The sequence below is a fragment of the Peromyscus maniculatus genome, chromosome 3 (genome assembly GCF_049852395.1).
Source record: "Peromyscus maniculatus bairdii isolate BWxNUB_F1_BW_parent chromosome 3, HU_Pman_BW_mat_3.1, whole genome shotgun sequence".
NCBI classification, from domain to species: domain Eukaryota; kingdom Metazoa; phylum Chordata; class Mammalia; order Rodentia; family Cricetidae; genus Peromyscus; species Peromyscus maniculatus.
The window spans coordinates 31,811,807-31,839,726 of NC_134854.1; the positions used below are offsets into that span (position 1 = coordinate 31,811,807).

General features: G+C 36.5%; 1 protein-coding gene across 3 annotated transcripts in view; it reads left to right on the forward strand.

Moving 5' to 3' along the window:
• Sema3a (semaphorin 3A) overlaps nt 1-27,920 on the forward strand; it is a 462,166-nt gene that overhangs the window by 413,027 nt on the left and 21,219 nt on the right. For all 3 annotated transcript variants that reach the window (XM_016008089.3, XM_076566308.1, XM_076566309.1), the window contains 8 exons: nt 3,053-3,195; nt 5,467-5,581; nt 5,834-5,903; nt 9,285-9,429; nt 13,630-13,849; nt 17,433-17,524; nt 23,763-23,804; nt 26,973-27,130. In XM_016008089.3, the coding sequence (XP_015863575.1) occupies nt 3,053-3,195; nt 5,467-5,581; nt 5,834-5,903; nt 9,285-9,429; nt 13,630-13,849; nt 17,433-17,524; nt 23,763-23,804; nt 26,973-27,130 (985 nt within the window). The remainder of the gene's footprint in view (nt 1-3,052; nt 3,196-5,466; nt 5,582-5,833; nt 5,904-9,284; nt 9,430-13,629; nt 13,850-17,432; nt 17,525-23,762; nt 23,805-26,972; nt 27,131-27,920) is intronic.

Consider the following 27,920-nt stretch of genomic DNA (forward strand, 5'->3'; position numbering starts at 1 on the left):
TTCCATCATTAAACAAATGTTCCACAGCATAAACAAATGTAACACATCTTAAAATAATATTCTACAACACCTATTGGGTTCATTCTTATTCAAACCACCACACATATTGAAAGGTATGAGACAGTACAGCAGTTTCAGGAGAACATGAGGCTGAATGCAGGGAAAATAAATTAAATGTGTGTTCCAGGAGAGAAGCGTCAAGAGTATGAGCTTTGGGGCAGTGCTTTGGGAAAGATTCAAAAGACGCTGAGGCAGTGAACCCTTCTTATATAGAGAAGCTAACCAGAGAGAATTGGAAATACTAGATAAGTGCCCATGATAACTCAATGCTAACAAATGGGCAAGAGCAAATGTTACTTTGTTATCATTTCATTATCATGCAAACAACACAGCTGGGAATGACACTGGTGAGGTGTGGCCTGGGGTAGTGAACAAGTTCATTGAAATAACACTGAAAGGAAAATGTGCTCCATTGTGTTAGAAAGAGCTGTAGAGGTTAATTTGTGGGCAACATTTATTGCCGTCGTTTCTTTTCTGCATTAGGCACAACGTGACTAATGTAACTGGCAGCATTTACCACTTCTCTCTTAGGCACAACACTTATAGTCAAAATTTTTATCTAAAGCAGGGCGGTGGTGGCGCACGCCTTTAATCCCAGCACTCTGGAGGCAGAGGCAGGTCTCTTTGAGTTGGAGTCCAGCCTGGGCTACAGAGTGAGTTCCAGGAAAGGTTCCAAAGCTACACAGAAAAACTCTGTCTCAAAAAAAATTGTTTTGACCTAGCTCAAGTGTGTAGACTGATCACCTTCAGCTGTGTTATCACTGTCTCTGTGATACCTACCACCGTCGTCTTGTCTCTGACACCTGGGATTTGTCCTGTGGGATGCATACTATCGGTGAATGTGCGCTCATTCCTGTATCAAGATAGCTTAGAGGAAACAGAACAGAAGAATTAGATTATGCAGAGAACAGGGATATATAGTAATGGGAACATAGATTATGTCATCAAAATTAAGGCTGTTAGGAAACGGGAGTGAAACAGTAGAGCGAAGAGTTTTAGGAATTCAGGAGGCAGAGGGGAGTTCTGGGGGAGGTGGAGAGCACATAGATAAAAATGACTATTTATATAAAGGCACTGCTGAGAGAACCAAGCATAAGGAGAAAAGCAGGAGGGCAGCAGCTTTGAGAGGAAAGTGCACCAGTGCCTTACAGGCCAGATAAAGCAATCTGCATGCAATGTCCACAGAGAGTTTTACCCAGAAGCACAAAGTACAAAAATTGGATAGGAGAAGAAAAACATGTTGATATGGTTTGCTAACATTCGGGACTTTGAGAGTTTATGTATAAATATAATTAAAAATCCTGAAGTAATAGGGAAAAACTAGATCAGTTCATTTAAGTGGTGGAAGGGGGGGCGGGAAATCCAGAGAGAACTTGTTCATAAGTTAAGGGCTATAGTCCATGTCAGGGGAGGTCTGTGTTTAGAGTGAGAAGTGACAGGAAATGAGGGCAATCTGAAGGCTCTCTCCCCAGCAGTCCATTTCCTCCAGCTAGACTCAATGTGCTAAGGGTTCCTCTACACCCCAAAATGGCGCTGCAAGCTGGGGACCAAGTGTTGATGAGCTTGTGGGTAGCATTTTTATATCCCAACCACAACAAGGGCCCGACTCCACTCTACTTTAGCCAGGATCTTGCTGGTCATTTCACCATTTCCACTGCAAAGAGCTTCAAATATGATCACTCTGCTTCCAATTATTTTTTTCATGATATGTGGGAAAAGGCATGAGTCTTTCAGTCACAGACGCACTAAACTGAGGCCATGTTCCTTCTCCTCTCCATTTGATCCTCCTTCATATATGCTCCCTTTCTGTAAAGTGGCTTTTCTTCATCCACTGGTTTAAGCCAGTTATTTAGAAGAGTATTTTTTAAACGAGGGACTCTGAAGATTGTTGAAACACTTCCTGCTATTATTAGTAGGTTTTACATTGTTTGTCATTTCCACTTCTTCTCCTTCCTCCCAAATGACTTGATTTTTTATCACATTTTAAGGTGTAGTTTAAGCTCATAATTTATGGAATGAACAAAATGTGCTATTGCTGTAAATGTGGGTGGAGATGGAAGCCGCCACATACACATTCACATGCATTTGAGCCTGTGGTTAGCTGAAGGCAGAGTTACGGGAAGGACGGGCTCCCAACGGGACAGGTCAAGCAGAGCATGTTGAGAACCAGGATTGGTGCTAGAATTGCTGTCCAGGAGAAGGTGGGGAGAGAAAGCGTGCAGAAGAAAATGTGTGTCAGTTAGCACAGGAAAGGTAACAGCCCCTTGTTATCGTAAGTGTTTTGATTTTATTGTTTAATGAGTGGTGAAGAGCATGGAGTGACTAGAGACAAAGGTGACGGAGCAGCAGCTCACTCCGGTTGTTGCATGAAGAAATATGGAAGGCAGCGAACCAGAGCAGATTGGTTGGAAAGTGTTAACGATCTGCGTGAGCAGTGTGGGCCTTGGAGTTGTGATGGGAAGTGGTTATGCAGAGGGACATACTGCGAGACGGAACTCAGAACACGGGAGCAGAGTCTCGGAGGCCACCCCATTTGGTCTGAGCAGTAAAATGATGTTGCCGTATTCTGGGTTGGCAACAGGAAAGTGAGTGGGAACATGCAGTTTTGCTGCTTTATATGAATTTCGCCTCTGCCCCCATCAAGCGTTTAATGAAGACAGGAAAGAACTAATTAATAAAATAAAGGAGGAATAACCACATACAGCAACAAAGAACACTTGATAACACTCAAGATTAAAAGGATTTTTATAATCAATAATTTATTTGTTCTAACACTCTGAACAAAATTAAATGGAGTTTGTTGAGATAAATATAATTTATAATAAATTCATAATGGATAGACAGGCTTCGGTGAAATGAGCTCAAAAAGTGAGTTAAGCAAGGAAATCCTACTGTCCTAACACACAACAGGGTCCCAAGAAAGTAAAATACACCCTGTAGAACGTTATTATTCATTATCACTGCAGATTAACAAATACGATGTTTTTCTCAGATCCTAGATTCATCAGTGCCCATCTCATCCCAGAGAGTGACAACCCTGAAGATGACAAAGTGTATTTTTTCTTCCGAGAAAATGCAATAGATGGAGAACACTCTGGAAAAGCCACTCATGCTAGAATCGGCCAGATATGCAAGGTGAGGTAAAGAAAAAAATGCATCGTTCATTTACAATTTCATTTCATTTCACTTTCCACTGATGTAGAAGAGGTTAAAATGTATCTAATGACAAATGTTTAAATGTTAAAATGATTGAAAAAGATATTAAAGTTAATACTTTTGAGAAAGTTGTAAGGTCAAACATATAAATAGAGATATGGTTAGAGATCATGAGGTGCATTACTTCTCAATTGCATTCATTACCTTGTTTTCAAACCATGGACTAGAAAGTATTTTCCTGCATGAATAAGTATAAATTATTACCTAGAAGAATATACCTCCTCATTTTCAGATTCAGCAGTTTTCTACACTAATATGTTTTTAAGTTTTGTTTTGTTTTGTTTTTTGTTTTTTTCGAGACAGGGTTTCTCTGTGTAGCTTTTGGAGCCTGTCCTGGAACTCATGCTGTAGACCAACCTGGCCTCAAACTCACAGAGATCTGCCTGGCTCTGCCTTCTGAGTGCTGGGATTAAAGGCGTGTGCCACCACTGCCCAGCACTAAGTTTTGAATGGATATTTGGTATCAGAATACAGATAAAGCATTGAATACTGAGACAAAGTTACTATAGCTAATTTTTACAAATTGATAATTCCATCATACACATAGGCCCTTATTCAAACACATACAAATGCCTGAATTAGGTGATCTGATATTTATTTTTTAGAGGACTAGTATTTAATATGTGTAATGTTATATTATAGTGAAATAGAAGGAAAAAAATCTGCAGTATCTTTCTAATCTCGTTCTTATCACATTATGATCTGATGATATAGTACGATTGATTTCTAAAAAGCCTCCTTTGTTATTTGGAAACATAGAACTTCATGTAAATAAATCAGACATTTTTATAAAAATAAGTAAGTTTAAAGTATTAGCTACAAAGTTATTAAAAAAGCAGCATAATAGAAACACTTGATAAACAGAATTTAAATGGATGTTCTAATTTTAAGGAAACTGTTCTTGCAACATGTGTACATATAAATTAGTTTTAAAGATTGTGTCTTCTGGTAAATACATACCTTTGCATTAGAATTCAGAGTTATATTTACATTACAATTAAGTTTTATTTGCAGCAATTAGATATTTTCAAAATACTTTCTAAGGAATATTTTCTCAACCTACTGATTACGATGTATAAGTAGTTTTAATATTTATATGTTTATACCACAAGCTGTTTGGTTGTGTTTAGTGTTAGTAGCATGACTTTTTGGTGGATTTGTTGTCAATGAAGATAATAAGCAATGCACTCATCATTCATTCAATGGATACCCGGTAAAGGCCTATTTTATACCCAGTAGCATCCCTGATTCAGGCTGCAGGGGTCGGTAAGATTCAAAGGAAAAACTGGCTCAGTAGGAAGAGGGAGAGCTGGCCTAACACAGAACAAACATAATATTAATAATTGTCCATTAAGTGATAGTACAGCGTGGAAGAGGGAATTTCCTTTAAAATTGTTTTAATTTCAAAGGTTGCATACATTTGTCACATACAGTATATCATTTTGATATTTATAAAGGGATAAATCAATCAAATCAATGCATGTTTGAAATCATATATTTTTATTCTATGTGTTAACAATACTTAAAAATTATACTTAACAACTTTTTAAGAATATAACATTAAAACTGCCTGTAGCGATCATGCTGTATAACAGATATCTTAAATGTGTTCTTCCTGTCTATTCAACATTTCCTATCCTTTGGCCAATTTGTCTTCAAATTCTGCTGTTCTAGGCTGGGTGGGTCACCATTCTGCACACTGCTTTTGTGAGTTCAACATTTTGGACTCATTTTTACTTGGGGTCATATGATATTTATATTAATATATCTGGCTAAATTTAACTATCATGTCCTCTTGGTTTAATCACATTAAATGGCTTAATAATATTTCATAGTACCTATATTCCAAATTGGCTAGTCTACTCTTATTAATGGACAAATGTAACATTTAAGGACTATTATGGACATTCCCTTTACTGAACATTGGATCAAAAATTTGAGCAAAATATAATAAGTAAGATAATAATAATAAGATAATAGTTATATGCAGTCATTTAGAGTGGCTATGTCACATTTGAAAAATGAAGAATGGGAAAATTCTTGGTTGCAAAGAAAGATGCCTTTTTAAAAAATTAAACAGAAAAAATGAAGAATTGCATTTATGTGCCTGATGTTAAGAAATGGGAAATAGAGACTATTTCACACTACTGCATATGCTTGCTCTATAGAGTAGCTTGTGTTGCCTTTCAGAATGACTTTGGTGGACACAGAAGTCTTGTGAATAAATGGACGACGTTCCTGAAGGCACGCCTAATTTGCTCCGTGCCAGGCCCAAATGGCATTGACACCCATTTCGATGAATTGCGTAAGTGGCTGATGTTTGATGCACAGGACATATGTGAAGTGCTTAGTCTTACAGCAACTTGATACAGCATGTTTTGTTGATATTCATGGGAGACCTGCCGTTCCTGAACAGAAACGGAGGGGAGAGGATTTAGGGGTGGGAATAGAGGAGGGGTGAGGAGCAGAGGCGAGGGGGGGGGCAGGAGGGAGGGCAAACTGCAGCTGGGATGTAAAATAAATAATAAAACCTTTTTCTGATTGTGTTTTCAAACAGAGGATGTCTTCTTAATGAACTCTAAAGATCCTAAAAATCCGATTGTCTACGGAGTGTTCACAACATCGAGGTAAACGGGTTTTTTATTATTATTTTGGACAATTGCACATCCTGTAGCTGCTTTAGTGGCTTCCGTTTTCGAGTGTCTGTGAAACCTTGCTTCTGGAATGCACTCATACTGATTTGATTAGTTCTTTGCTTTTACAGATCATGGGGGCGGGGGCTGTTGAGAAGGCTCCTGGGGTGAAGGTGTTTGCTCCCAAAGCTGACAACCAGAGTTGGATCCCGGAACCTACGTGGTGTAGAGAACAGGCTGAAACAGGTTGTCCTCTGAACTGGGCATACACAGTGGCACATGTTTGCGCCTCCTCACCACATACATGTAATAAGAAATTTAAGCATGTAATGCAAGAATATCATCACTACCAATAGAAGAGTGAAGCAGTTTGGAAACTGTATGTTGTAGCCTATGTAATACAACGTAATATTAATAAAAATATAACATCAACTTTAAATATTTAACAAGATGTGGGTCATAAAGAAGCTTTTAGTGATAGAAAAGAAGAATAAAGCAACTGGATATGGAACCTCGAAGTGTAACAACGGCCTGACCCACTCTGTCTCCATCGCTTTCATCAAATGCTAATGAAACGAAGGTGAAAGGCAAGCTAGGATATCAATGGTACCAGTGGTTTCCCTGGAATGAAAGCCACCTCTCTGGACAGGTGGTTGACAGAGAACTTAAGAGAAAACACGTCTCGTGTCCGAGCAGTTGGGCAGCCTTCCCATGGCTCTCACACTGCTTAAAAGTCCTTGCTACATCTTCCTACATATTTCCTCAGAATTTAACAAAAATTTACAGATTTAGAGAAAGTAAAAAGCTGACAAATTAACTATTAAACCGTTTGTAGAAACTTTTTTTTTTGAGATTATAATAAAATTACAATCGTCCTGCTTCTTTCATTTCTTCAGACCTTCCCACATACTGCTCCCCACTGTCCTCAAATTCCTGGCCTTCTTCATTAACTTCTTCATTCTTAACTGTGATTGCCTGCATACGTATGGAGATGTGATACACACGTGTTCTTAAATAAAACCTACTCAGACACTTCTACAAACACTATTACAACCTTTCATAACATTTCAATTCATGTGTATGATTTTACATATTTTACATGCAGTATAATATACCATATTTATTATATCAAAGCTGTCTAAAGTTAGCAAATAGATTTTCTCTTTTTTTACTCTAATTACTCTTTACTTTGATGATTTCCTTGACTTTTTTCATTAGCTACCTAAAATCCAAAAGTTTAAAAGATAATCTTATTAAAAGATTCCTTAAATGCAATCCAGAGCTGGAGAGAGAAAGCCGAGAGCCAAGTTCCCACAGGTTTGTGTGTGTGTTCTGCTTAATACGCAGTTCCGAATTCAAGCTTCCTTTCCCCTCTTCCCATTCCACTCCTTGTACATCTCTCACCCTCTCCTGCTGTCCATGCCCTCGCAACCTGTCATCAGCCTGCTCTTTTCCCTTTCCAGTTTTTCCCAGAGTTCTTGCTCTCAATGAAGAAGCAATTGCTTAATCTTGCTGTCAGACAACTACCCTTCTACTCAGCATAATGTTCAAACTATCTGGAGCTTTTTTGGGAATAAGTACACACATGGTTATTAGTAAGCATATGTATTGAGGGATAGCAAATATTTAAAAATAATATTGAATCAACTAAGAAGTGCTGGAGGTGACTATGGTCATTTAAAGTGAAAGATTGATTGTAGAATATTATTCTGGCTTATTTATAAATATTAAAGACATTTAAATCACTTTGACATCATCACTTAATATAATTAACATTAGACATGAAGAGACATATATTACTAAGTCTATATGCAAGTCCTTCTGCCTGTGCATTAGTGACCTTTGTGTTAATAACTCGACAACTGCAATAAAAACTGTGGAGTGTGAGTGGCAACTATCAGTGTGTCTTTCTCTTTTCCCATTTCCTAGGGCAGCAGCCCTTCTCAGACTTGAATGTGTATGAGGATCACCAAGAACGTGTTAAAACTCAATTTCTCTATTCTACGAATCATATATACAATTTTTATTATAAAATATAAGCAATAAAAATTCATGTGATAAATGAATTTATCACTAGAGTTTCTGACCCTATAAGAATGAGTTGTACCTAACAATCTGCATTTCTAAACAATCTATAGGTAATTCCCATGCTAGTATTTGGACAATCAATATTGACAGTGTTTAACAGGTGAAATAATTTCTTCACTCTTTTCAATAAGATAGGTAATTGGTGGTAAATTACTCTAGATTGTATATCTCAAACTTCAGAGCTATCTGATTCATCAGGATTATTAAATTTGTAACAATAAAAAGGGGTATATGCAAGAAATTTGCACTGAAAGTGGGATACATCAAATGTGTCTCAGTTTGTTATTTATTCTATCATGAAAATATTAAATGCTATGCATATTTATTGAGGTTAGTCCTAAGTCATGTACTCATGTTAAATGGTTGGTAGAGCCCAGCAGACATTAGCTTCTTCCCTCCTGCATCATTGTCTAGTGAGCAATTTTTATAGCTTAGGAACCTGTGGTTCTTGTGTGGTTTACGTGGGATTTCAATGTGACTTATAGGTAATTTTCCATAGCAAGATATCAGCCCTAAGATAAAAATTTCCATATTGTGAATGTGTACACCATTATATTTTTAAATAAAATATTACATAAGCTGTGTTTTTTTGCAAACAAAGTAAATGTAACATAGTTTCATCTCAATGAAAAACACAGTTATTTCAATTGCTTGCTTTTGATTCATGGAATGATAGGAATATCTACCATAATTCTCCACTTTGACCATTGAGTAACAGCTATGACCTTAAAACTATGCTCAGTGTTTTATCCATAGATTTCAGATCCAACTCAGTTACTTCAGTTCATACCTTGTTGGTTTGGGAGTTTAAAATATTATAGTGTGACATGCCATGTGGCGTTGTACAATACTTTAGAGCACCAGTTTTGGCTTTTAAAATAACCCTTTAAAGATCCTTGATACTGTGATAGTTTTCTTCTGTAATGATACTTGAGGGTCAAAGAGAATTTTTAGCTTTTATTTCTTTATGACATCAAAACCAAATATGCATTCAGAGGTGATCATCCATATATGTCTTTCCTGTTCAGCTTTAATAGTTTATATTTGATATGAATGTACATATTTGATGAATAACAGACAAGATTTCACACACTTTTAACAAATCATGATTTATTCCTATACATTTATAAAATACATCGATGAGACCAAACTAATCTTAAACAATATTTGTGATTGCAAAGACTCTGTTTGTTTGATCACTAACATCTGAAACATAATAACAAAGTCCAAGCCATCCCATTGCCACTGACTGGAGATAATGCCAGTTTCTATTCTCTTCCCTCCTAGCAACATCTTCAAGGGATCTGCTGTGTGTATGTACAGTATGAGTGACGTAAGAAGAGTGTTCCTTGGTCCATATGCTCACAGAGATGGCCCCAACTATCAGTGGGTGCCTTATCAAGGAAGAGTGCCCTATCCACGGCCGGGAACTGTAAGTGACTTTGATAATTAACACATGGAATGAATATATTTCTGACAAATAAAACAAATAACTTCAGGTGTAAACATTAGCACAACATAGAACAAAGAATCCATGACCATAAATAGAAGTCCAAGCCTAGGATTCTGTGTGGTCCCCTGTAATTCCACATGTAAAGTCATATTCACTGCACCTGCCAGTATTTAAATTCTTTCCTTACCATTCTACGTCCCTACATTTTTTAACAAAATAAGAATGAGCAGCCTATGCACTTCCTCTTCTGAGCAGAACACTGAGGAAATGGCCTTCATGGAACACTGAATTAACAGGAGGCATATGGGCTCTCTCTCTCCGATGTGAGGATGCTACTCATTCTGATTACATGGAAGGCTGTGCTCAGAGAAACAGTATTAAAACCAACATTATCACCCAGTGGTTTGGAATTGAGCTTGCAACATTATTACCCCAATGAAATTGTGTCAAACTAAATGAAAAAGTCATGTAGCAAAACATTTTTAAAAAATACATATAAAGAAACACATTGATATGATACAAGTCCAGGGTAGTCAGCCTAAAGACCATGTCAGAAGTAACATTTTCTTTAAGCCGGTTGGGAGTGGAGAAAGACTCTATTTTAGATGGCACATTACTGTCCATCACTGCAGGGAGCCAAGGTAGGGCTGGAAGCAGAAGCCCTGGAAGAACACTGCTAGATGGCTAGCACCCTCACTTTTGCTAAGGTTGCTTACTTATACCACCCAGGAGCTCATGCCCATAATGGCACTGCCCACGGTGAGCTGGGTCCTTCTACACCAGTTAGCAAGCAAGAAAACGTCTCACAGATGGCACTGGGCTAAGTCTGTTTGTAAGATGAAGCTGATTAGAAGACTCGCCCATGAGCCATTTTTTGTTTTTTGTTTTTTTGAGGCCTCATGATTCTCCCACCCCATTTCTCTATTGAACTATACAATTTAGTGTGTCCTGGCTTGTATCACAGCCTCGCACCCCAAATGTTTAGTGACTAGATCATCTCTATACATGTGTGCCAGAACTACATATTCATGAGGCTCCTGGCCCAGGTCATTTCTTGCCTGTCGCAACTAAGAGTAACATTTTCTAATTATAAGGAAATTTAAGAAAAATAATTTTAGACAGTGAAAAAGATTACATTTAAAATTTAGGTATTGCTTTAATTTCACTTCAGTGTTTTAATAGTCTGATGGATTCAAGGAAAGTATTTTTTAATACCTTACTAGATATAGGGCATTTAGTATTCTCATTTTCTCTGCATTCCTAAAATTATTTAGGAGAAAATTAAATATGTTGTGCTTTATAAAAATTGCTCCTGGCTGCTGTTGATGTAACAACAACAAAAAAACCTCCAATACAATTTGAAAATAATAAATGACTAGATGGAATATTTTTATTATAAGGAAACAAATGAGATATATGAAAACAAATGTATTTACTCCAGCTTTTAATAACAAATTGTCCTCTCTTTCTTAGGAGACAGATTTATATTCCTCTGTCTGACAGGACTCCATGTCTAAAATACTCTACTGAAAATACATTTTAATCTGAAAATAAATTATGTATGTAAAATCAGTAACAGCAATTAAGATACGGAAATTGCTCTATTCTAGGCTTTGTTCTATGGGATGTATTGTACTGGAATACACACACAACCACACAACCACACACACACACACACACACACACACACACACACACACACAGTATAGACATCAGTAGCCAATTATTTTTTCCCATTTCAGTGGTAGGAACTATGTTAAGTATGGTCAGTCCCATGGCTTAGTACTAACTCCCTGCTCACAGTAAGCTGTTAGGAGAAAGTGTATCAGCAAGCACTGTGCTCAGTGTTTGAGGCAGCCTTGTCCAGTGCAGGTGTGGAAGAGAATGGACAGCTCTATCAAAGCTGTGAGCTGGGACTCTGGCATTTCAACAGCACCATGAGGGGCAGTCATGAGTGCATATTTAAACAACATACTATTGGTGAAATAATTAGTTTTTTAAGATAGGCTTTCACTGTGTTGTGTAGCGCTGGCTGTCCTGGATCTCATTCTATAAACCAGGCTGGCCTTGATCTCACAGAGACCCTGCTGCCTCAGCCTCCCAAGAGCTGTGATTAAAGGCATGTGTCACCACTGCCCAGATATTACTGAAGTTTAAAGAAAATCCTATAAGCAAATTATATTTTATATTAAAAAACAGATAGTAGAGGAAGAAATTAAAAATTTTATTTTTGTAGAAAATTAAAATAATTTTATAGGAAAATTAAAATAATCCTTAACTATGGTTTTTACTCACACATTTCTACATTTGTGCCTGATGTCTTTACACAATGTAAAGGAGAACACAAAGATCCTTTTTTTTAAAAATTCACTCTGTATTTTCTGATTGTGGGTATTTTGCCTGCATATGTCTGTCCACCACATATGTACAGACCCTGAGAAGTCCAGAAAGGGCATTGGGTACCCTGGGACTAGAGTTACAGATGGAGATGAACCATCTTGCGGGTACTGGAAATCATACCCAAGTCCTCTGGAAGAAGTCACGCCATCTCTCTAGCGCTCTAAATAATCTGAGAAGCTTTTGAAGTTTTGTATTGCAGATGTAACCAACTGTCTTATTAAATAAGAAACACAGAACCAATGTAAAAGAGAAAGCCAAGAGGTCAGAGCTCAGAGCTAAAATCTCACCCTTCCTCCTGCTGTGGTCCTAGCTCTCCTAAAAGGAACTACTTCCTGTATGTACGTCTTTTCATAGTCTTTTTGTTCTGCCTTCTCATTGGTTGTAAACCCAAACATGTGACTGCCTCGTCACTGTCTCTATGTACAGCCCCCCAAGTCTTAAAGGCATATGTCTCCAATGCTGGCTGTATCCCTGAACACACAGAGATCTACCTAGCTCTTCTACCAAGTGCTGAAATTAAAGGCGTGTGCCACCACCGCCACACTCTTGCTTGGCTCTAATAGCTCTGACCCCCGGGCAACTTTATTTATTAAATACAATCAAAATCACATTTCAATACAATTAGAATACCACCACATTGCATTGTTTCTTATAAGTTTTAATGTGGATATTTGATATTTCTATAACAATATTTAAATAAATTTCTCATTTACATCAAAACTAGAAGTATATTATTTTAGTATCATATATAATCCATGTTCAGGTCAAACATGTATGCATAGATAGTATTCTCATTTCAAAACTATTTAATAACTCATGAATTATTAATGAATTTGTCAAGTAACAGGCAAGAGGTTGATTTCTTATTCTAATCTTGTAAGATAAGGATCATATCCTAATTATATTTTATCTCTCAAGCACTTACATTCAAAGTTAGGCATTACTGAACTGTAGGACAAGATATGTAAGACTGGGTATACTGTATCCTATGACACTGTTCTACATAGTGATCACAGTGAGGAGACAATAAACCTTAATTTTCTCTTGTCTTTTTATTGACTTTTAAGAATATTTCCATCCAGAGTTGATATACTGCCAGCTCACAAAAACACATTCTTTCTAGCTTTGTGTGCCAATATGTATTTATCCAATCCATGTTGCCTCCATTCTGATTGGTTAGTTTCTGTGCCATAGATGCTAAATAAGGCAGGAATTATTTTATTTTATTAACGCCATTAATAATGTTTTCAACTTTATGTTATGAGACATATAACAACATATAACAATAAAGAATAGTTTTTATTATCTTTTAGTTGGGGTAGATCATTTATATTTGGGTGTGACTCAAGAAAAGTAGTGTTTCTCTAAATGTCATTAGTTGCATTTAATTACAGCATATTTTATGCATCATTTTAAACATCTATTATAGAAACAAAGCACAGGCTGGTGCAATTAACATGGGTGTCAGACTTCTCCAGAATCCAGAACACCTCAGATACATTTGCAAGTTTTGTAATATATGTATTATTGTATATGATATAAGTAAACATTCATTAACATTGAGAATTAATACTTGTTTAGAAATATACACTGATAATTTCATCTACTAATTTAGATACAGAAGAGCTGGTGATAGCTAATACTTACTTAGTCAATTTCAAATAGCGTGAAAAATAATTACAGGTTTAGACTCACAGACTATTGAAGAAGTGTTATTTTATAATTTATACTCTTAATTGTTAGATTTTGTTTAAAAGGTATTCTCTTTTTTTCTAATAGTGTCCAAGTAAAACATTTGGTGGATTTGACTCCACAAAAGACCTTCCTGATGATGTCATAACCTTTGCAAGAAGTCACCCAGCCATGTACAATCCAGTATTCCCTATTAACAACCGCCCAATAATGATCAAAACAGATGTAAATTATCAGTTCACACAAATTGTTGTAGACCGAGTCGATGCCGAAGATGGCCAGTATGATGTCATGTTCATCGGAACAGGTACACTTTGAATTTCAACTATATATTTTCTTCCAGCATACTGTCTTTATATACAGAATAATCTATCATTAAAAATATGTTATCAAGTGCCAGGGACAGGTCCCAATACCACTGCTAGGAGCCTCACAAACAGACCAAGCCACATATGCAGAGGACCTAGGTTGATCCCATGTAGTCTCCCTAACTGTTAGAGCATAGTCTCTGTCAGCTGTCTCTGTGAGTTCCTCTCTCATGACCTTGACCCACTGGCTTGTACAATCCCTCCTTATTTTCTTAAGGATTGGGACCTATCTCTGGGGCTTGGCTGGGTTTTGAGAACCTGTGCCCCATGCTGGATTGCCTCAGCTAGCATTTGTGCAGGGGGAGGGGCTATATCCTTCCTCAACTTGGTGTGTGCTTTGTTCAAGCCCATAGGAGGCCTGCCCCTTTCTAGGTGGAGACCAAGAGGGAGTGGATGGGAATGGGGATAATGGGAGTGTTAACAGGGAGCAGGAGGAGAGGAGGGAGGGAAAACTGTGGTTGGTGTGTTAAAAAAAATGAAAAAATGCTAATTAAATAAAACAAAACCTCCCAATACACAAAAAGTTATCACTTTGTAGTCACAGTGCTTAAAATAAATTTTCTTTCAACTTGATCAATGCAATCAAGTATATTTAATAACTAAATAATCAATTATCATAATTGAATCATAATTCTTCTGGTTAGTAACACACACACACACACACACACACACACACACACACACACACACACACACACACATAATTGCTCAAAGCATGACTGAAATTCCTTAAATCAGGACTGAAATTCCCAGTGAATTGAATAAGTGTCCAAGAATGTGTTACTGCAAACTTATAAGAACTTTAACATCACCACTAATGAAAACCTTCAATCAAATAAAGGTTACCAAAATTATCTGCTCATTGTTTCTGCCTTACAAATGAAACATGAAAAAAAATTTTATCAGAAAATTGATTCAACATTCATCAGATGCTTTTCTTTAGAACTGTAATGAAATCTTTTCACTAAGTTCACTTTTAGAACAAATTTCTGCAGCTATATTTTCAGACTCAGTCTTATTATTACTCTGACGTGTGATTTTGTGTTCCCATAATCTCTAAATGGTAAAGCTGTTTATGAAAGTACTGGTTACAAATCTGAAACTTGCTACTTGATGTCAGATTCCAAGGTAATAAATTCCTAGTCTCCATTAACTTCATTAACTGACATAAATCAACAAGAAACAAAACAAAGCAAGTGCTCCACCGAAACCTTGTACAATAGCATTTATTTTCCCTTGTGAGAAACACAAAGACAATTACGTTGACTACACCAGAACAGAAATGTGTAGTAAAATTACCTGAAGATTCATAACTTAATTGTGAAATTCTGATGTTACCAGGTTTAACAGTGTCAGGTTCTTAACAGTACATTACAGCCTCTTATGGATAAGAACATTCCTCTACCAAATAGAAGAATCCAAATGAGATTCAGTGTTCCATAAAAGGCAATGACTGTGTATAGTACCTACAGGTTACAAATGAAATCAGGAAATACAAGATAGTATTTCTTTTCAGTAAATATTCGCTTGTCTTTAAATGTCAAATTATAATTGAATCTCTGCAGAATAATTGGGTTTGTTGAACAATGTCACACCAGCCTTGTTCTCCGTCTCTAGTTCAGAAGTCCCTTATTCACTCTCAAAGTGACAAAGCCTGCTTCTGGGTATTTGACCAAAGCAAACCAATCATGAGCATTTAATTTCTCTAGGACACAAACTGCCTTTAAAAACCCCATTTTCATGAGGATGTTGAACGAACGTTAGATAATGTGGATGGTTGTAGGTCAGTACAGACCAGGGTCATCTGTCATCAAGTTAATTGATTACAGTAATTTTATCTTTTAACTAAGTTTCACTTCATAGCACATGGATCCTTGTTGAGTAATCTGATTCAATTTGTGTGAAATTGTTTGAAATACTATTCGGTAAAACTTGATCTGGAACACAGATAAAGTTGTGTTTGGGTCCAGGAGACCCAATGGAGTCACTAAATAGATTAACCTAATTTCCCTTTAATCTTTGGTGTTATGAGCAGGCTAAGGTCCTGTAAACACAGAAGGATCCTCTTAAAAGTGGCCTTTTTTAAACTTTAGAAGGGATAGCCTTGATCACACAGAGTACATTGTGCCAACCCGCTGAGAATGGCCAATAGAATGACTAGATTAGGTTCTGTTTCTGGGATAGCACTCCTTATTATTCTCATTGTAAGAATCTCTTTGAAAAAAGATAAAGTTTGTTAAAAATAAACCAACTGAAGCTTCAAAGAATTGATCAAATTTACTCAAAACTGAAATTGTTTAGAATTAATGTCTTAACCCTGCTTGCCTTCTAATGAAGAATGGAATCGCACCTGGAACACAGGGAAATCCACGTTTCAGGTCTTTTCATGACAGCATTTTTTCTCTTGATAATGAAAATTAGATAGTAGTTTAAATCCCTATAAAATAAATCCAATTTTTTTATAATTCGCAATCCTAAATTTAAATTTCTCTAAGACTCTAGAATTGACTTCCAAGTGTATGTATTGTAGACAGAGTATTATAATCTGAAGTGTTTATTTTGAGAAATCTCATTATCATTCATCACTTCAGCATCATTGAGCCTGCCTTAAGGGCCTCTAAAGTGCGGCAGCTTCTAGGAAAGGGGTGTGCTGCTGAATTTTGAGGCTCTTGTACCTGGGATGGGCAGTATCCCTTACATTTCACATCTACAGAGTCTTCATGGACATATGCTGGTTTCAAAATAAAAGTGGAAAAGTCTGTCATGTCAAATTGTTTTCTTTCTCTCTCCACAAGTACACACACACATATACACAAACACACACACACAAACACACAGACACAGACATATACACATAAACACATATATATGTATATTCTAGAATACATGCCAGTTAAAGAAAATTTAAAACAAAATAAAAAAGCTATCCAACTTAGCCATGTTGTTTTTAATATATTTTTGAGAATTTCTATACGTTCAGATTAAATTCTTTTTTAATGTTTGATACCGTTCAAAAATCGATTTTTGTGTTCCAAGGCTATCTTTATAGTTTATAGTCTAAATGCGTAAAATGCACTTGTATGTAGAAGTTTACTAATGTATCCACATGGAAAAGAAATACAAAGAACCAGGTTGGAAAAACCTTTTGGTGAGGCTGGGGAGATTGCTCAGTGTGTAAAAGTGCATGTTTTAGTTGAGAACTTGGGTCCAGACCCCCGGAAGACACAGAAGTGTGCTGTAATCTCGGCATCTCTCTGGGGAGGTAGGAGGTGGCCTCAGAAGCTGGCAGGTCAGTTAACCTGAAGTAGGAAGCATGGAGTCACCAACAATGGAAGTGGTCCACCTCTAACAAAGAAGTTTTCTCCTGAGCTTGCCGAGTGTGCTGTGGCTAACACTCATACTTCCCATTCCACAAGTTAAAAACAAAAAAAGCTTTTTGCAAAAATCCTTGTTGTCCCTTTAGGGGTAAACTCCATTCTAACCTACCTCCACTGTAACCTTCTCCTCTGCTTTCTTTTAAAGATGTTGGGACTGTCCTTAAGGTGGTCTCAGTCCCCAAGGAGACATGGCATGACTTAGAGGAGGTTCTTCTGGAAGAAATGACAGTCTTCAGGGTGAGTGCCGCCTAATTTCCAACATCCCCAGATTCAGGTGCATATCTGTCCCCCAAGACAAATGGACACTGTAGTTGCCGTGGACAGCGCCCTTGTAGACATTCCTAATTAGATTGTCAAGTACAAAACCTTACACTAATGAAAATAAATCTTGGAAGTGTTAGTGCAATTAAATGTAAGGATATAAAATTCTTGGCTCATATTTTCTTTTTTAAATGAGAAAATTTATGATTTACATTTTGTATCATTTCTATAAGTTACCTTGAAGATCAAATATCTCCCAATTCAAAATTTCTTCTCTTGCACTTTATAGTATATCTGCCATGATATGTAAGCCCTGTGAGCTTTTGGGGAGATACATTTAACATGCCAAGGGAAGAATGATATCTCAGCTAATTCCTACATTATTTTGTATTTTTCTTAAGAAAATCAGTGCTTAAGTTTGGGTAAGTAGGCTTATGTTAGTAGCAGATAATTTATAATAGATGCCCAGTCTTCAAACTTCAAAAATGGACAAATATTTGTCTCCTTTTCCTGAGTTACCAATGGTATGGGGAGGATCTTCAAGTATTAGGTATATTGAGGTTGGAGCAGGGGCACAGGAAATAGATCAACATAGATATTATACATGTTGCTCATTTTAGGGTGCTTGCCAACTGGTAAAGTTTGAACAGATATCACACTTTGATATGAATTATATGTAAGACAAATAACATGCTTATTTAAAATATTTTGATAAAATAATACAGTGGGTACTTACTCATAAATCTAGATATATAAAATAAAGTTGAATACCAAGAGACAAGTAGACAGAAAAGAGGAAACAAAATCATGTGATATCATTTGTGCTTCACATGTGTCACATAGGCATACAGACACTTTATATATATATATATATATATATATATATATATATATATATATATGCACTAGATTATAATTTTCAGTTGACTCAGCATTTAATGTTGAAGCTAAAGCTAAATGCCCCTCACTCCTTTTTGGACTCCATTTATATGCAGATGTACTTGCCTCATGACTTGGGAATCACTGTTCCATTGTCTTTTGAAGAGAAAATAAAGTAAAAATTGCAGAAAATGAAGTAAAAATTCAATTAGAATTAGAAATGTCATTCAAACATGTACCTGGTAAACTGTGGGCTAGATCTTTGATAATAACAGCTGAATAATCTTCTACTGGAAAGTTTAGAATCCTCCTTTTAACCAGCATAACAATCGTTGCTTCACTCAATGCCTCTAAAACTCTTATTTGCAAAATATTGACTATAGTACCTCACCCAGAGACCCATGCTTCTAGCACTAGGGATGGTGACAGCATTGTGGCCCATATGCTATCAGGCTTTTTGGTGGTACTGTACCTGCTTCTGTTTTCTTTGGTGGGCAGTATCTCCTGTATGCCAGGCTGGCCTTGAATTCACTGTGTAGCTGAGGATGGCATTGAACCTCTGATCCTAATGCCTCCACTACCTGAGGACTCTAACTATAAGCATGTGCCACAATGCTCAACTGGAATATTATTAATATTTATTATTTTATTGTTTTCAGTCATCTAAACTGCACACAAGTAGACTTCCTTATAAATGTTCTGTGTGCCCTTAATTTAAATATTCAAAATAGTAAAAATCACAGTTCCAATATTAAAAATTGATTCTCCTGGCCATTTTTAAATGTTGAGTATAGAGTATGAACTGATTCTTAACATGCATTATTCCAAGTGAGTTACCTCAAAAAGCATTGGAACTTTAACCTGTAAATTGAAAACTACAATTATCTAAATGGGCTGTCATGCACTATAGAGTCCATTTAGATTAGCAAACAAATTATGGGCAATGTGGACTAAATTCATAAATGGCTGCCTGGAATTCATTGTTATATCTCTAAAGCCTAAAGTATAAATTCAGTCAACATTTATTAAATTAATGAAACGGTACCAATGCAAAAAACTAAATATGATAAAGATTGTAAGATTCCTTTTCAAGGACTCCAGTACTCAAGTAAGACTGAAGAAGAGGGGGGAAGGTCCATCAGAAAGAGAACCATGAAGTCCTGGTGATCTAATCCCATACCATTCTTTAATAAAAGCGAAAAGAACCCTCATTGAAAAGTAATTATTAATGGAACTGTTGCAAAAATAAGTCATGGGTGACACTAGCAAGGCACCCTTCCTTACAAAGGCCTAATTCACAGATGTGGTGTTTTCCTTTACCTTTCATAGAATCAGGCTTTTATAAAAATTCATTTGTGTGTGTGTGTGTGTGTGTGTGTGTGTGTGTGTGTGTGACAGAGAGAGTGACAGACAGACAGACAGACAGAGTCAGAGGGAGGTGACTATTCTAAGAACAGTCTCTGACCTCATGCAGGTAAAAGGATCCCCTTCGTTATACATCTTAGTTTCAAAGACTGATTTTCTGTTTTCACGAAATAAAATTAAATTTTATTGTGTAGAGTCATTTTAGTCATGTTATAGCATTTATAAATAATTTTTCTCATCTTTTCATTATTTTCTGTGTTTTATTAATTAATTAAGTCATGCATATTTTGGCAGTAATTCAATATTGTAACTAAATTCTGTTTTTAATGTTTCTGAAATCTGAGGTTAACATTTGACATCTTACCTGTATTCCTTGATATATTAATAAAAATTTCAACTTGAAAGGAGTCTAATTTAATCTAAAATGACTTTTAAAATAGCATGATGGGAGCCAATAGACTTGTACATATGGATATTTAATATCTATAACATTTTGTTCTTATTTGGGGATTTTCAAAGAAGTACATTTCAAACTTACACCGGTGATGCCTTCTAAGACACATATCTATGTCATTTAATCCATATTTGGAGAAATTATTACCAATCTCTAAGAATGAAAAATTAACCTTGTAGTGTTAAGGGAGAAACTGTTTATGTATCTCAGTTGTGTTGAAGATGGCTGCAACTGGAAATCTACCTCCTTCCAGAGATGCTGCTGCCATTCCCCTCCTGGTCTCTGCTGTGCACATTGTCACGATTATTTCTTTGACACTCAAGAGGACAAAACATCCTTGGGCAGAGTTTGCAGAAATATTTACTTTCAGCATTCTATTCTAACAGCCAAAGTTCATACATATATTGTGGGCTAGCAATTGGAATATTTCACTGTCAAGCTTTGTTTAATTTTACAGCAGGGGACAGAAAAAGAAAAACCACAACACATTAAAGCAATAGCCACATACAATGAAAAAGCAGGAAAATGTCACAGTTTCTATGTTTCTATTTGACACTTGTGTCTTTCCGTGTAAAATAAAATACAGTTTAAAAAGATCAACTGAGCTGCCCCTTGGCTTGATAGGGTAAATACATAAGATAAAGATTTAAGGTCATGATCCTAGCTGGTACTCTTTTATAACTTTTAAACACATTTAATATTAAGTTAATTTACCCATTTTACTACCTCCATGAGACCATGTTGGTATGAGTCTCTTTCAGACTGAATAACCCATAAATTCTTGGATTAAAACCAGTACATACCTCTTGCCATCTTGAGATCGGTTTAGGAAAACACCCTGGCTAATCACAGAACATTCCAGTGGTTTTGGTTACAAGATACTTTTATTTGGGGTGAAATCACATCCCAATCACTGCATAGGAAGAAAAATATTCTTTGGCAATGAAATTTCCATTTCAGAGCAGAGCTTTTAATAGACTCTAAGAGGTAACGTTGGCATTGGTGTCAGACTAAGGAACTAACACACCTGCTAGTAAATATTCCGAATTGCACTGTAGCACTACCATACAGCAGACTGAAATGTGCTTCGCTAGCACTCGCCTGAGCTTGAGTGGGTTCACTATGTGCTTCTGAGTGACCTGCTTAGCTTATGGAGCATCGATTTCTTCGTATAATGAAGACTGCAATCATAAACTCATAAAGATTCTGTTTTTAGAGTAAAATTAAGCTAATTGGTAAATGTTAGTTATTGGAAAATAGTTATGCTCATAAAAATCTGTTCTAGAATGCTTGGCTTCCCTATCTTTGTCTTTTTTTAAGTTAAGGAGATATAAAAAGCCAGACACATGGTGATTTTTCACCTTAACTGGTCAGTGTGGGTTTTTCTTTCCAGTCCTTCCAATGGGCTTTCCTTTTGAGTTGGTGAAGTTTCACACGCAGCCATGGCGCCTTGGGGACAAAGGGCTTTCTTTATAGTTCTGTTGGCTGGAAAGGGTTGCAAGGCAGTGACATCAATAACACTTGCATTTTAACCCAATTTATGCAATATTCCATGAACAGCTGAGCAAACAAATGAAAGAGTTTAATTTTCATTCAAATGTAAAACATAATTGATGCTTTCCAAGCCCCAGTCTTCTGAAGGAGCTTCCTTTCCGGTACTGAGCATCCAGTGAGCTATATCAGAATCTCCCGGGATCAGCAGGTGAAAAAGCTTTGCAAGTGCAAAAGTTTAATAAGGACTAAATTAAAATATCTGGGAGATGTATAGTAAATTGGAGTCATAGAAAATCTTGAAAAGATGCTAAGTTTTTTATTTCATTTTTTTAAACTTGAACACCAATTCAATTTGCAATTGAAACCAATTTCATGGAAAAAATGCTTATGAAGCTACATCTGTTGTAAATGGAAGTCATATTTGCCGCTAGTTATTTCTCAGAAAAAATACAGCTTATTTAAATGGATGTCATTGTGATATATTGTGCATTAAAATTCAATTGCAGTACATATTCTAAATTGCTATTAACTTCCTGGTATAAATAATAAATAAGGTTATATTAATTAATATATGAGCTTAATCTTGAATATTGGCATAATAGTATGACTGAAATCTGATGTGTGTTCGAGTTTGTCTCCTATTTTTACAGTTTACGTGATAACCCATTTTCATCTACTTTATAGATGTCTTTCCTTTTGTATTATCAATAAATATGAAGTAGAAATGCAATCAACTCTATTTAAAAAGAACTTAGACCTCATATTCTATTACATTGGATGTTAACTTTCAATGCCTTGAAGCTTGACTATAAAATTTCTTCAATATAGACCCACATGAACTTAGTTATTTTTTTATTCGCATGAGAAATTCTCATGTGAGATGATTAGAGGGGGAGAGGTTGCCATGGAAATTTCTCCTGACACATTTAATTCCTTATTTGTTAACTTATTCCAATATTGTAAAAACCTAAAATCCCTTAAAGCAGAATATTTATCATGAAATACAGCTTTTATTTTTGTGACTTGATACTACTAAATAGTAAATATGCCCTTTCTGTGTAGACACAATGGGCTGAAATTATTTGCATCACAGTTGTCTTTGTGATTGATAATTCTATAAGAAATCATTATTATATTTAATAATTCCTATTACTCACTTAAGCTGTACAATGCCGTACAATAGAAAAGCATTAGAAATCTCTAAATTAGCCCATTAAGTTAATACACATCCTTCACCACTTGTTTCACTAGCGTGCCGGGCAGGTTGTACAGAAATGAAGAAAATCCTGTGCTCAGTTTTGCCATCAGGTGTGAAGTGGGGAGTTGGAGCTCTGCCTCTGCATGTGGGGTGGGCAGCACCAGCGTGGCCCAGCTCAGTGCAATGAAGGCTGAGGGGCAAGAATGGCAAGGGGAGCTAAAGCAGTCAGGACTGTCGGGCAGACACCAAAGAGACATGGGGAATGCTAAAAGGGAGTGATCACTGAAGGACTTGGAGGCTCAATGGAGTTTCACTGGGGAATTCTGCTTCTGAAAATGAAAGATCATCTAGAGGATGGTGAGATGGAGAAGACAGTGAGGTAAATGGAACTGATGACAGTCAGGTTAGAGCATCCAGTTCCACCTAAAGGACCAAGGAGAACATGGGATGCCTGTCTTTGTCTCACATACCAATAGAAGGGGAAATAGAGGATAATGAATTAAGGAAATAAGAAAAGGGGGATTAGATAATTTACTTTTTCTTGATTTGCTGTTGACCTACTAAGAAGTTTTCTCTAGGTCTATTCAGGGGGTGACAAACACAACTTGCCCAGCTGCAGGTAGGATCCCCAAGGACTTCCATCTGGACTATGCTGGTGGGCCCTTATTCACACATTAGCAGTCACCTCTTCAGCTTCTTCACAGATCTTATTTCCAGTTACACCGTTTGTTGTCAGCAGTGATATTACTTCCCTGAGAACTTAGTAAGTGTGTTAACCACTTATCCATTAGCTTTATCAAACACTTCTTTTGCTTCTCTTTTAGGAACCAACAACTATATCAGCAATGGAACTTTCTACGAAGCAGGTACAATCATAATAGGCTGCCGTCAATACTGTGTTCTGTTAGTTTTCTGCTTGAACTTGATAGATCTATTTGTCATCTGTCATATTTTATAGATTGGTTCACAGTGAGTAGTGAAAGAATCTAACAAGCAAACAGAAGGAAATTGTGTCATCTGTGCCTTATAGGTTAATAAACACCTATGCACCTTACAGATTCATAAAAGCAAGCAATTGGTTGTTACGTTCAGAAGATCTTAGCTTAAAATGCAGCTCCTACCTTCGGCTGTATTGTATCATGAGAACAGAAAAGGAGGTTTTCACCTCAGCTAAACATACAATGACGCACCCAAGTAGAATATTCTAGAATGCTAAAAATTCAGAGTTTAAGGGCAGCTTCTGATTAGTCTTTCCATTCATATCAAACAGACCTTTTGACAAGACACACAAGAAAAGCAACTGATTTCTCAATAACTGTGGGTATGACACAAGTTTGACTTCTAACATTTACATTTTCTACATTGCTACCTACGCTTCAGTCCAATATATGAATGATAATTTTGGAACTAAATTGGTAGACCAAGCTGAAGTCAATTAGTAACTTACATAATATAAAAATGATAGTGAACTAGGACTTGCTTTTCTTCTGTAAAAACTTGTGTACAGAACTGTGGGTGTAAGATTCAGTTGGCTACAGTTGTTTCTGATCTGTTTGCCTGCCTTGCCTTTGACAGTGTTCCACCTCTTGAACAAAACACTAAATCATACTGCCAACGAAATGCAGTGTGTGCTCTTTCCACACAGACGTATCAAAATAGATTGATAATCTCCAAGATATTTAAACTCAGAGTGCAGATGTTATTGACCTGATACTGCTATCTTACACCTCATTAACATGTATTCACCTGTTCTTCAAATCTAAAAATTGTCACATGTTGGCAAGGAAATCTGGGGCTTTCCAGGGTGGAAGCTAGACAGGAATAATCTTTCCTGTAATGATTTTAAAGGTATTTATTTATATTTATTTCCCTGCTAGATTTCCGAGCCAATCCTTACTGAATTACCTCTAAGTCTAATTTAGCCAAACATCCTGTTTGAAAAAGAAAATTAAGATTTTAAACATTTTAAAGCATTGTCTATTAATACAACATTCAACTAAAAAAATGCCAATATCAGTTATCACAATAGAAGAAAGAATCCAGGACTTACATTTTCCACTGATGGAGGGGAGATGGATTTCACTCAATATGACTCAATTTCATCCACTCTTAGGAGCATTTTTAAAGTGAGACAGCATTTCAGGAGGGACATGTGACACTATAACTAACCTTCTAGATAATGAAATCACGTCCTTCTCATGGCCCACCACTCATAAGGAGGCTAGTGAAATCTCCTGCGGTGATGTTAAATTGGGCAGAAAAAGCACATCAGGTTCCTAAGCTAGTCACTAGATTATGCTCACTGATGCCTGCAAGCCCCTGTGCTTCATGTGAATAGCATGATTATTTTATGTATCATTAGTAATCCTGAAGAATTATGATGAAATCAAAATGACATTGAATTGCATTTAATTTGGAGCAATTTATTGGAGTTTAGGTTTTCATAACCATAAATCATGTGGATGGCTATACTCTTTTTGATTTTTTTCTTTTTCCTGTATGTTTTTTCTATTTTTCTCCTAAAGGCATGCATCAGATATAGATACTTTGTTTGGATAGTTCTTTTCCTACTCAAATGCCATATGCCTATAAATCTATAATTATGAATTTGGCATATGCTTCTGAAACATTATTAGCCAAGCATGAGATCTTTTGGTAATATGGCCAATTTGGTCACTGACCTTTTCAGACTGGATCACAAAGCCAGGGCTGGTAGCAGCACCCATAATCCCAACACTTGGGCAGGGCATGGGGTGGGGGTGGGGGCGCAGGAGATTGAAGAGATTAAGGCTAACCTAACCTATACAAAATTGTCTCAAAGACATCAAAAGAAAATAGGATGCCAGTGTCAGGGTCATCATGTCCATGTTTATCATTGTCAACCATGTTTACGGTTATTTGCTACAAAGCCCTAAGTCATCTCACTTTTGCTCAATATGTTATATCAGCCTCATTTTTTATCACATTGAAACTGCCATTATTCAGCATATCTCTAAGAACATTATTTTAAAAAAGATGAAACATAATATGTTACTAAGGAATCAACATTTCTTAAACTGTGTTGATTTACAAACTCATTCTGTATAATGTTAAAATTAATATAGCAAAACAAATTAAGCATCTATTAATATACATAATAATTTGTTTCTCTACTTCATTGCATGTAAAAGCATATTTAACAAGGAAATATATGCACAAGGAAATAGATTTGTTATTCTTACCTCTTATTATACTTTTATAAAATATCAGTATTTTGCTTAACTCTAAGCACTGGCCTATTATCTATAAAACTACTCCTCAATAATTTCTTAGATTTCAGTAAATACTTCAGTATACATTCAATTTACATACACACATGCATGCACACATACATACATACACACACACACACACACACACACACACACACACACACACACGTCCACATGTACAAATATAGCCTATAAGTGAAAGTCTCTGGGAATGCAATGTTGACCATGTCCATTTCTGACTTTCAGACAATTTATAATTTCAATGAACATCCTGTTGTTCACAATGAAGTTGTTCTAAAACTCAATTTTTATCTGCATCCTAAAAAATTAAAATATACTTTAAAGTCTTTTGCCTATGGACTATTATTATATGTCTCAGTATCCATATAACTTAAAATGTGTTGCATTTTTGTTCATAGTTTATGTATTGGGGTTGTCATAGAGTGATTCATAGGTGTGAGGGACAGAGGCCTGTTTGGGGAAGTCAGTTCTCATCTCCCATCATGTGGGTCCCTGGAATCTACATCAGAATATCATCAGGCTTGGTTAAGGCTTGCTGTATCATCAACCAGTCCTCTAGTGAGAAAAGTATGTCTCTCTCTCTCCATTTTGCAGTCAGATGCTTACAATTGGTTTCTGCTCCACTTACAACTGTATCATCTGCCAGACCATGGAAGAAATATCTAAAACAACTACGATCCATAATATACTTTATTGTTGATGAGGCTAAACAAGTTGGTTTTAAAGGAGAGGTCAAAAGAGTGTTTTCTTTACTATCCACAGCAACAACTGTACATTGGCTCAGCTGCTGGGGTGGCACAGCTTCCTCTCCATCGCTGTGATGTTTATGGCAAGGCCTGTGCAGAATGCTGCCTCGCCCGGGACCCTTACTGTGCCTGGGATGGGTCATCGTGCTCACGCTATTTTCCCACTGCAAAGAGGTAAGATGAGCGTTACGGGGGAAATAGACTGTTTCTTAGCAGAGTTAGTGGTCTGCTTTCTAGAACAGCCCTCTGAAGAAGCACACCGCTGTGCTGTGCAGATGAAGGGAGGTTGGGGTATACACGTCGTAGTTAGGACTGTCATTGTTACTTTGTTCTTGTTTGTTTTCCCATTTCCTTAAAAACCACAAAACAAGAAGAAGAGTGTAGAGTAGGAAAGTTGGATCCTAAATGAGATAGAACAAATAACTGAAGGACTTTAGAACAACAACATAATATCCCTAAGTTCTTATGTTTGGAAATTAGATTTGTGGTTTTATTTTAATAAAAGAGAGATAGGGTCAAAATACACAGAAAGTTATGAACAGAAGACAGCCTTGTGATTTTTGAACCCAATGTTCTATCATCCACAAATCTACTTTTTTTTTAATCTAGAGATATTATGTTCTGTTTTTTTATTTTAATAAGGCCATTTATGTTACCAAATAAAAAGAAATTTCTTAACAGACAGGAGTTCATTTGCTTTTGGAATCTAAGGAATATAGAAATACCTAATCCTAAAAAGTCAAAATGAAGGCTGGGGCAATGTGTTAGTGGGCAAAGTCCTTGTCATGCAAGTGTGAGGCCCTGAGATCGAACCCCCAAACCTACCTATGCTGCATGTAGTGTGAGCATGTGCATTCCCAGTGCTCCCGTGGCAAGTGAGCTGGGACAAGGGGCAGGACAAGCCAGCCAGCCTGATGGGTGTATTTCAGCAGCAAACAACAAAAGGTCTTGCCTCAAGCACAGA